Raw genomic sequence first — 11134 nt, forward strand, 5'->3', positions numbered from 1 at the left:
AGGAGGAGAAGTGGAGAGGAGGAGGAGAAGAGGAGAAGAGGAGAGGAGAGGAGGAGAAGAGGAGAGGAAGAGGAGAGGAGAAGTGGAGAGGAGGAGAAGAGGAGAGGGAGAGAAGAGGAGAGGAGAAGAGAGGAGGAGAAGAGGAGAGGAGGATAAGAGGAGAAGAAGAGGAGGAGAAGAGGAGAGGAGGATAAGAGGAGAGGAAGAGGAGGAGAAGAGGAGAGGAGGAGAAGAGGAGAGGAGGAGAAGAGGATAGGAGGAGAAGAGGAGAAGAAGAGGAGAGGAGGAGAAGAGGAGAAGAGGAGAGGAGGAGAAGTGGAGAGGAGGAGGAGAAGAGGAGATGAGAAGAGGAGAGGAGGAGAAGAGGAGAGGAGGAGAAGAGGAGGAGAAGAGGAGGAGAAGAGGAGAGGAGAAGAAGAGGAGAAGAGGAGGAGAAGGAGAAGAAGAGGAGAGGAGGAGAAGAAGAGGAGAAGAGGAGGAGGAGAAGAGGAGGAGGAGAGGAGGAGAAGAGGAGGAGGAGAAGAGGAGAGGAAGAGGAGAGGAGGAGAAGAGGAGAGGAGGAGGAGAAGAGGAGAGGAGGAGGAGAGGAGGAGAAGAGGAGAGGAGGAGGAGAAGAGGAGAGGAGGAGAGGAGGAGGATAAGAGGAGAGGAAGAGGAGAGGAGAGGAGGAGAAGAGGAGAGGAAGAGGAGAGGAGAGGAGAAGAGGAGGAGAAGAGGAGAGGAGAAGAAGAGGAGAAGAGGAGGAGAAGGAGAAGAAGAGGAGAGGAGGAGAAGAAGAGGAGAAGAGGAGGAGGAGAAGAGGAGAGGAAGAGGAGAGGAGGAGAAGAGGAGAGGAGGAGGAGAAGAGGAGGAGAAGAGGAGAGGAGGAGGAGAAGAGGAGAGGAGGAGGAGAAGAGGAGAGGAGGATAAGAGGAGAGGAAGAGGAGAGGAGAGGAGGAGAAGAGGAGAGGAAGAGGAGAGGAGAAGGAGAAGAGGAGGAGAAGTGGAGAGGAGGAGGAGAAGAGGAGAAGAGGAGAGGAGGAGAAGAGGAGAGGAAGAGGAGAGGAGAAGTGGAGAGGAGGAGAAGAGGAGAGGGAGAGAAGAGGAGAGGAGGAGAAGAGAGGAGGAGAAGAGGAGAAGAGGAGAGGAGGAGAAGAAGAGGAGAGGAGAAGAGGAGAGGAGAAGAGGAGGAGAAGAGGAGAGGAAGAGGAGAGGAGGAGGAGAAGAGGAGGAGAAGTGGAGAGGAGGAGGAGAAGAGGAGATGAGAAGAGGAGAGGAGGAGAAGAGGAGAGGAGGAGAGGAGGAGAAGAGGAGGAGAAGAGGAGGAGAAGAGGAGAGGAGAAGAAGAGGAGAAGAGGAGGAGAAGGAGAAGAAGAGGAGAGGAGGAGAAGAAGAGGAGAAGAGGAGGAGGAGAAGAGGAGGAGGAGGAGAGGAGGAGAAGAGGAGGAGGAGAAGAGGAGAGGAAGAGGAGAGGAGGAGAAGAGGAGAGGAGGAGGAGAAGAGGAGAGGAGGAGGAGAGGAGGAGAAGAGGAAGAGGAGGAGGAGAAGAGGAGAGGAGGAGAGGAGGAGGATAAGAGGAGAGGAAGAGGAGAGGAGAGGAGGAGAAGAGGAGAGGAAGAGGACAGGAGAGGAGAAGAGGAGGAGAAGAGGAGAGGAGTAGAAGAGGAGAAGAGGAGGAGAAGGAGAAGAAGAGGAGAGGAGGAGAAGAAGAGGAGAAGAGGAGGAGAAGAGGAGGAGGAGAAGAGGAGAGGAAGAGGAGAGGAGGAGAGGAGGAGGAGAAGAGGAGGAGGAGAGGAGGAGAAGAGGAGAGGAGGAGGAGAAGAGGAGAGGAGGAGGAGAAGAGGAGAGGAGGATAAGAGGAGAGGAAGAGGAGAGGAGGAGAAGAGGAGAGGAAGAGGAGAGGAGAAGAGGAGAGGAGGAGGAGAAGAGGAGAGGAGGAGGAGAAGAGGAGAAGAGGAGAGGAGAGGAAGAGGAGAGGAGAAGTGGAGAGGAGGAGAAGAGGAGAGGGAGAGAAGAGGAGAGGAGGAGAAGAGAGGAGGAGAAGAGGAGGATAAGAGGAGAGGAAGAGGAGGAGAAGAGGAGAGGAGGAGAAGAGGAGGAGAAGTGGAGAGGAGAGAGAGGAGGAGAAGAGGAGAGGAAGAGGAGGAGAAGAGGAGAGGAGGAGAAGAGGAGAAGAAGAGGAGAGGAGAGAGGAGAGGAGGAGAAGAGGAGAAGAAGAGGAGAGGAGGAGGGAGAGGAGAGAGAGAGGAGGAGAAGAGGAGAGGAGAAGAGGAGATGAGAAGAGGAGAAGAGGAGAGAAGAGGAGGAGAGAGGAGAGGAGGAGAAGAGGAGAGGAGAAGAGGAGAGGAGGAGAAGAGGAGAGGAGGAGAGGAGGAGAAGAGGAGAAGAAGAGGAGAGGAGGAGAAGAGGAGGGAGGAGAAGAGGAGAGGAGGAGAAGAGGAGGAGAGGAGAAGAGGAGAGGAGGAGATGAGAAGAGGAGAGGAGGAGAAGAGGAGAGGAGGAGAAGAGGAGAGGAGGAGAAGAGGAGAGGAGAAGAGGAGGAGAAGAGGAGAGGAGGAGAAGAGGAGAGGAAGAGGAGGAAGAAGGAGAGAGGAGGAAGAAGAGGAGAAGAGGAGAAGAAGAGGAGAGGAGAAGAGGAGAGGAGGAGAAGAGGAGAAGAGGAGAGGAGGAGAAGAAGAGGAGAGGAGGAGAAGAGGAGAGGAGGAGAAGAGGAGAGGAGGAGAAGAGGAAGAGGAGAAGAGGAGATGAGAAGAGGAGAGGAGGAGAAGAGGAGAGGAAGAAGAGGAGAGGAGGAGAAGAGGAGAGGAGGAGAAGAGGAGAAGAAGAGGAGAAGAGGAGAGAGGAGAGGAGGAGAGGAGGGAGAAGAGGAGAAGAAGAAGAGGAGAGGAGGAGAGGAGGAGAGGAGAAGAGGAGAGGAGGAGAAGAGGAGGAGAAGAGGAGAGGAGGAGAAGAAGGGAGAGGAGGAGAAGAGGAGATGAGAAGAGGAGCAGGAGAGAGAGGAGAGGAGGAGAAGAGGAGGAGAAGAGAAGGAGAGAGGAGAGGAGAAGAGGAGAGGAGGAGAAGAGGAGAGGAGGCCTGAAGACGAGGGAAGTACTTGAAGAGCTCCAGACTGCTGTCGTCTGTTTCATTCTGTTACTGCTAAAGAAACGCAGATATGAGGCAACGTGAGACTCCAGACAGGACGTCTGAACCCGTTCTGTGAGGAAACATGCTGCTCACTGAGTCACGTCCACAAACTACATACATTTAAATAAACTATATTACATAAAGAAATAACGTGAACCTTGCTGTAGAAAGAACTCTGCATGTTGACAGCGAGCCGGGACCGTCGACAGCAGACAGACTCAGGATGTTTTATTATTTGCATACATTTCATTAAATAATTCATGTGTCGTTTCTTTGTCGTTGGTGGTACCTATAACCCTATAACATCAACATTACATGTCTATAAAATATGTTTTCTCACTAGAACCTGAACATTTAGCGAAAGGCAGAGTGATGAGACCACGAGATGATATTAGATTATTGACATGTTTTAGTAAAACTGCACCTTTAAACAGCACTGAGAGAGTTCGTGTCCCTCGCTGATACTTGGACACTCATGGATTCACATTTATTCTTGTTTTAGGACCAAACCGCTAAAGTGACTTCAAACTATCTGTGACGGAAAATAAACTGCTAAAATATCCAAAACTGTAACAAGGTTCTAATAACGACACAGTCGGCTCATTTCTACCAAACCTGTCCGTCATGATGTGTTTCTGATGAAGGAAACTATGAAGAAAACAACGTGTCAGACTTTATATGAGGAGTCTCAGTTCACGCAGACGACTCGGTTTTGTGTATTAAAGTTTATGTTTATGTACAAAAACATACAAAGACATGAGATTGTAAAAGATTTCACTGCTGGATAACTTATGGTCTGAACAGACATAAAGTTATATACTTCATATTTCAGTCACTACACTCAACCCACACAAAGCACACTCAGCTCCCCGATGTTAAGGCCTCACAATAAATAATGAAACGAGCTCGCTGCACTTTTTATGTCTAAATCTTACCGGATGTAGATGTGAAGGGATACCAATACATTCATGCGTTGTACCTTTAAAAGGTGTAAAAACAATTCATGCATAACGTGTATACATGAAAGTAACGGCATGCTATTTGTGTTTGCAGAAGGTGTGACTCGTAAACTCATCAGAGGGTCTCCTGTATTATTAACTCTCTTATTCCCACCCGGCTGACTGAACCTGCTGTTCACGCTTTAAACCTTCATCTCCGGCTCAGCTTTACGACTCAGAGTCTGTCTTTACTCTGCCCGTTTAAATACTTCTCCTTCTGAGTTGCTTTCTCTTCAGCTCCTCTGAACCTCGTTCACCTCCTAGTATCCGTCTCTGCCTGAGGTCCAGCCTCCTGCTGCAGTGTTACACAACCGGTCCTCTCGCTCTCTTCTCACCGGACGTTAAGGAAACAAGTCAAATCTGAAAGTAACTCAGCAGGAAACGTCCCCACAGAACCAACACGTGGGAGAGATGCTCTGCTCACCAGAGAGCCATGTTTGTTTGTGTTGATTCGGTGGGTTTTGTATTTGCTCATAATGTTTATAGTTTTGAATCTCACCTGCAGGACTTTCTTTGCTTCTTCCATTTCTGTGCAAACAAAATAAATCTCAAATAATCATAAGCAGTGTTTGAACAGAGCGACACAGCGATGCATATCGGGAACTTTCATCCGAGTAGTGTTTGAAAGATATTGAATTATTTATGGTAAGTAGTTGGTTGAGTCACATGTCGGCTTCTAACTACTTCAAACTGATCTTCACATGTTTGTCTCTGACTCGCTGCAGACAAACAAACACACAAGACCTTCATCAACCACACGACCACTCCTCTTATTAATGCAGAGGAGAGCGAGGTAAAGAGTGTGTGTGGGCAGAGAGAGAGAGAGAGAGAGAGACAGAGCGAGAGAGAGACAGAGAGAGAGAGAGAGAGAGAGACAGAGAGACAGAGACAGAGAGACAGAGCGAGAGAGAGAGAGAGACAGAGAGAGAGAGAGAGAGAGAGAGGGAGGACAGAAAAACAACGAGGCTGTCGATTTAAAAGGCCAAAACGTTCTGAACGGGCAAAAAACAGAGTAGCTGTGAATATGAAGTCTTGTAGTAACACCGCCTACACGGTGCACACACACACACACACACACACACACACACGCTCTGATGAGTGCAGCGCTGCAGCCTCTTTTAGCCCGTTTCTCTGGTGTAATGTTCTGTTCACCCCCCCCCCCCCCCCCCCCCCCCCCCGAGATCCTCTCCTTCTCATCTTATTAAACCATTAACTCCGCTGCATCTCTATCTTCATCACAACCATCATCATCAGTCATGTGCACCTCCACTGTGACTTCTTTCTGTTATCAGGTCTGGCAACACTGTTGTTGTTGTTGTTGTGGTCATCACCAGCAGCACTACAATCATCATCATCATCATCATCACCAGCAGCACTACAATCATCATCATCATCATCATCATCATCACCAGCAGCACCGTCGTCGCCATGCTGCCAGGGACGTGCAGCCATTTTGAGAAGGTCTCTCTGTCACGAGGAAAGTGTGAAACTCAAGTGTGGTGGAATAAAGAAAATAGTCTTATTATCTAATCCCACTGAATCCATCCTTCTCTGCTGCATCTCCGTGTTTCTATCACGTACCACCACTCTCTGACTGTTCTCTAAAGCTGCACTAAAAGTCACTTTTGATGGACAGCAGCTACAATTGACAGCCCCCGGATGCTAAAATGCTAAGCTATTGTAACAGCAGGGCAAGTGGAGAGGAGTCATGAAGTCTGCAAAGCGTCTTAAGCCCTCATCACTCTGGACTTGTATCACCAGGCGACCCGGTTTCACTCCCAACCTGTTAAATACTCCGATGTCTGCTGGTCTCATCCATCAGGAGAACGGTTTTGCTGCTAGCTGTATTTGGTCTGGTACGACCAACACATAGTTCGGTTTAGGCAACAAGTTGCGCGTTACAAATGAATCAAAGCTGACTCGGCAGATCTGTGTTTCTGTGTTGAGGAGAGCTAACGCTAGCTGTTAGCAGCACAGTCCAAATAGAGCTAACAGCTAACGTTATCACAGGTTTGCATTGAGTAACAATTTGATGCATTCAAGCTCCATTCAGTAAAAATGATTATGATTATTAATGGCTCTTTTATCTCATTGTTTTTTGGTGTAAAAGTCCTCAAAGTCACGACATGGTTCAGTCTCCAGCAGCAGCGTTCAGGGTGAACCTGCTGTTCACTGACTGCAGACAGAAAGGAAGAAAAGAAGACAATAAAAACAGTGAATCGCCCAAAGCACTTCATAATTAAACAATCAATGTTTTTAACGCCATCATCCAGCCCTGGTGCTCCGCAAGCAAAGAAGCAAAGAAGCAAAGAAGCAAAGAAGCAAAGAAGCAGAGGAACAGTCGTGAGGCTTCTTATGAAACACACAACGAACACCATCAACACCATCAGTCTCTGATCCATTAATCCACCATTAGCACGATCACCAACACTGTAATCATAGTAATAATAATGAATTTAATTTGTACGGCACTCTTAAAAAATACATGTAAGATAAAACAATGACAGAACGTTAAAACTTAATTCGCACTAAAGAATCGTGCATTCCAACATTTGAATAATCTGCGGTTTGACAATCTGCACTAAAGGCTGCTGAGCAGCTTCAGGCAACAACAGTTTGATACCTGAGAGACAAAAACACTCCAAAGAACACAAACATGAGTAGATTTTGACCCGTTGTGTAAACAGACAAACAGACAAAGAGCACGGAGCAGTGAGTCAGACAAAGACTTGAACGCCTCCTCTCCCTCTGCTCTCTCTCTCCGTCTCCCTCTGCTCTCTCTCTCCCTCTGCTCTCTCTCTCCATCTCCCTCTGCTCTCTCTCTCCATCTCCCTCTGCTCTCTCTCTCCATCTCCCTCTGCTCTCTCTCTCCGTCTCCCTCTGCTCTCTCTCTCCCTCTGCTCTCTCTCTCCATCTCCCTCTGCTCTCTCTCTCCATCTCCCTCTGCTCTCTCTCTCCGTCTCCCTCTCTCTCTCTGCTCTCTCTCTCTCTCTCCCTCTCTCCGTCTCCCTCTCTCTCTCCGTCTCTCTCTCTCTCTCCCTCTGCTCTCTCTCCCTCTGCTCTCTCTCTCCCTCCCTCTCCTCAGTGATCACACACACTTCTGTTGTCACTGCAACAAACTGAAGGCGACGCGGTCGGACGTGAAACGTTTCACGTCCTCGCTGTCGTGCTGATGAACGACCGACTCAAATCTTAACATGTGCTGCGCTTTCTGACAGAAGTAAATAACCGAGCTCACGTCATTCAACAATAAAACAAAAATGATGTGTTGCTGTTGCCTGTCAATCACAGTAGCCCCGCCCTAAAGCATCCCCTGCTTTATGGTCTGTTTGACTCTAAATGGACCATAATGTACTAAATGAACATCATGCTGTATTGAAGAAGACTTGAAACTAGAGATTGAGACCATAAACTCATGTTTACAATGTTTACTGAGGTAATAAATCAAGAGAGAAGTAGAGTCATTTTCTCATAGACTTCTATACAACCAGAGGAGTCGCTCCCTGGTGGACACTAGAGAGAATGCAGCGGTAACACTTTAGCGTACAGCGGATGGCAGCAGGGGATTTGGATCAGCTTCAAAGGTAGAAAAGACAACAGAACGTGTAGCTTGGAAGCTAAATGCTAATAATCTCACACTGTAAAGACAATCGATTTATTTTGCCCATCATTATCCACCACTTTGGTCCAGACTGAAATATCGTACAAGGTACAAGAAGGATTAGCACTTAAAGCTGTACACATTCATGGTCCCCAGACAGAGGCCCAATCCCAAGGTCCCCTCTAAGTCCTAAACCCTGAACCTTCAGGGACTGAACTGACGTCAGCTGGTAAATGAGCGTAAGAGGCTCATTAAACAAAATTAAAAGACAAGGTGTGTAATATAACAACGGTTCATATGATATCTTACAAGAAGGTACTCGTCATTTTTGTGCCTTTTTTTACTACGAAAGTCCAGCAACACGTTTCAATTTACACTCGGTCCATGCATACAGCCTTTTCAAAATAAACTTCACAGGAAACAACTCGGTTAGGTTCAGGCAACAAAACTACGTAGTTAGGTTCAGGAAAAGATCGTCGTCTGGGATAAATTAACCACGAACGTGCCGTTACTGAAGTACGTGTTTGTTGGACTCGTCCACCTGTTGATGTCAGCATTTAGCTCACAGAGTTTCTAGCATCGCTGTCAATATATTTACTGAACTTTGGTTTTTATCAGGAGTACTCTACACAGAACACAAACAGTAAGCAGTGACATGCTCCTTCTATCTGGAACAAGGTTGATTTTCGGAGCTTCTGTGCCACGAAAAAAAGGCATCAACCAATCACGTTCAATATTCAAAAGGTAGACTACAGTGTACAACACGTAGTCTGCTTTCCACCTTGATAACAGCAAGAGCAGACGACCTGTGTACGAACCTTTTGCAATCAAAGCCGTTGGTTAACAAGACGGATGCATTCAATAACTAGTGTCAATTAATAATAAACATCAAATCAAATATACATCTGAGGTATTAACACTTTGTCGTTGCACTGAACCTTTAACTCACAAAAACAGGATCCAACTAGGACTTTTTAATACACGTCGTCCTCCAAACACCTTCTCAGGTGGTCCATGCGGCCACACAAAGAAACCTCCACGCTGAGGAAACCTGAGGCCGAGAGCGTTTCCATTGGTCGGCTGTGACTTCACAGCAGAAGCTTCATCACATGACATCATTTGTGTGGGAGAGACGGAAACAGGAACTACTTTTATGTTGTTATAACGTAACGAAAAAAACATTTATTTATTCCACTTTGCATCCAGAATCAACGCAGAAAACACTCTCATCTATTTCACAGTAATGATGAAAACTTACAACAATGTGGAGAAATGTGGATTAATGAGCCAGTCGATCAGTCGATCAGTCGATCAGACGATCAGTCGACCGCTCTGATAATCAATCACTCGTTCCAACTCGTTTCAGCTCAACGAGAGGATCGGCTGATTTCCTTTGTGTTATGTGACAGAAACAACAGACGTCACCTTGTTGGAGACTTTGGACTAAACAAGAAAACAAATCAACAGATGAGTTGATTTTTCACACAAACTCTTAATGTTTTCTACACCAATGAAATGATTCATTACCTGAGACCCTGAGGGATTTCAGGAGGCACATTTTGTAATTAAACCTGAAAACGGTGCAGCACGTTGGTGTGAGGGCCACGTTAGCATGACGCGTAACACCCGTAGCTCTGAGAGGATTAGGATTTCTCAGGGAATAACAAACATCTCATCCTTTGTGCGGCAGCGTGACATTCAGCCGGCTGTGAGCAGCCACCGGCGCTTCCTTTGTCTGAATGAAAAGTGTCACTAGCAACACGAAGCATCACTCAATGTAGCAACAAAAGAACGCACCACGTGTCCCAGAGCTGCAAGACTTCTGCAACAACCCAGCTCACAACGAGCCAAATGTTTCCACAAAGAGAAGGTGATGAAGCACATTCAGCAAACAATGCATCACACAACCACCGTTATGTCAGGAGGCGCTCTGCTGAGGATGATCAATGTGACATCATTTCATAAGCAGACTCATATCAACAAAGAACTTTCTCTCAACATCTTCTTTGTGTGGCAGCAGCCTGAGAAGACGACGAATTACTTAACCTCCCCATACACACACACACACACACACACACACACACACACACACACACACACACACACACACACACACACACATCTGTCTGCACTTCTTCCCATCTCTTCTTCTTCTCTTCCAACTCACTGCCATTTCCATAAATTATGGAGGGAGGCTATATTTGGACTGAGGAGCTGCTTTGTTCACATGAAAGCGTGCGCTCCTCCAGGTTACCTTAAGAGCTCTCCGCGTGCACAGGGCTGTTTATTAACAATACAGAGCTCATTACTGAGACTCCTCCAGCCACCGAGGACACAACACAAGAGCATCTGCATGTGCGCCTCGGTGCGTTTAACCCCCCCCCGTTTGTTTCCGATTACGCACATGAGACCTGGAATTAATTCGTTTAATTAGCAGCCTGTAACTCAACCATACATGTGTTGGGGCCGCTCCTAATGAGCGTGTTTGACACAGTCCCCCCGCGCACCTCACCATCTTGGACCGACTTCCCTCCTCCGCCCAAAAGCGCAACCGGCGGAGGGACACGTTATTCGGCGGAGGAGAGCTCTGCGGCCGCAGACAGAAGCCCCTAAACGGACGGGAAACAATTAAAGGTGATGAGCAATTAAGCCACCTTTGTTTGTAATCAGGACGGCCAGAAGGACGCGTGCGGTGCGCGCGCCGCCCCGGCGTCTTAAAAACAAAAGAGGGTTTTAATCCAGCCAGTCACTACCTCCTGATTCTTTGTATTTACAGCATGTGTGGGTCACTTTCGTGGCGGGGTGAGACATGCAAAAAAACAACAACATGCAAACGCGCGTTAAATAAAAACAAAAAACATCCCGAGGAGGAGCGCGCGACTTCGCTCCGACCCCCGAGTGTAACGCTAAGGGGGAGGGATGCTCGATGCTCATTCCGGTACATCCAGGGAGCAGACGGGTGGAGCGGGAGACGCACCGCTCAGCCCCGGACCTCCCCCTCTGCGTGGCCGTGTTCTGTGTTACTACCTCCACAATCAGCGTCTTCTCCTCCCCGCAGACGGTAACGACCCAGAACAGGATGGGGAAGTAGCAGGTCTTCCAGCAGACTCCCGGGAGCCCTGCTTTCCTCCTCCGCCTCACGCCTCCTCCACCTCCTCTACCTCCTCCTCCTCCTCCCGTCGCCATGGCTGTGTCCCCGAAATCCCCCCCCCCCCCCAAAAAATCCCAGGCTCCGGCTAGTTTACCGGAGGAAACCGTCCGTGTGCTCGCGCTTCATCCCGTCTTCTCTGTCTCTCTCTGTGTGTGTGTATTGTCTCTCACCATCTCCCGGTTCGCTCGTGCAGACGCGCTATTGGTTTAGTGGCCATTGCGCAGGCTCACTTAGGTGGAGCGGAACAGCTCAGGAAGCCTGGCTACACCGGAGCGCGGA

The 11134-nt window shown here is 48.2% G+C and overlaps 1 protein-coding gene across 1 annotated transcript in view; it reads right to left on the bottom strand.

Moving 5' to 3' along the window:
- mmp24 (matrix metallopeptidase 24) overlaps positions 1–10911 on the bottom strand; it is a 57281-nt gene extending 46370 nt beyond the window's left edge. The window contains exon 1 of the mRNA XM_076095879.1: positions 10732–10911. Coding sequence (XP_075951994.1) covers positions 10732–10890 — 159 coding nt within the window. The 5' untranslated portion in view covers positions 10891–10911. The remainder of the gene's footprint in view (positions 1–10731) is intronic.
- Between the last annotated feature and the right edge of the window lie 223 nt (positions 10912–11134).

Source organism: Anarhichas minor, unplaced genomic scaffold (genome assembly GCF_050575085.1).
Source record: "Anarhichas minor isolate MPS153535 unplaced genomic scaffold, ASM5057508v1 ptg000021l, whole genome shotgun sequence".
NCBI lineage: Eukaryota > Metazoa > Chordata > Actinopteri > Perciformes > Anarhichadidae > Anarhichas > Anarhichas minor.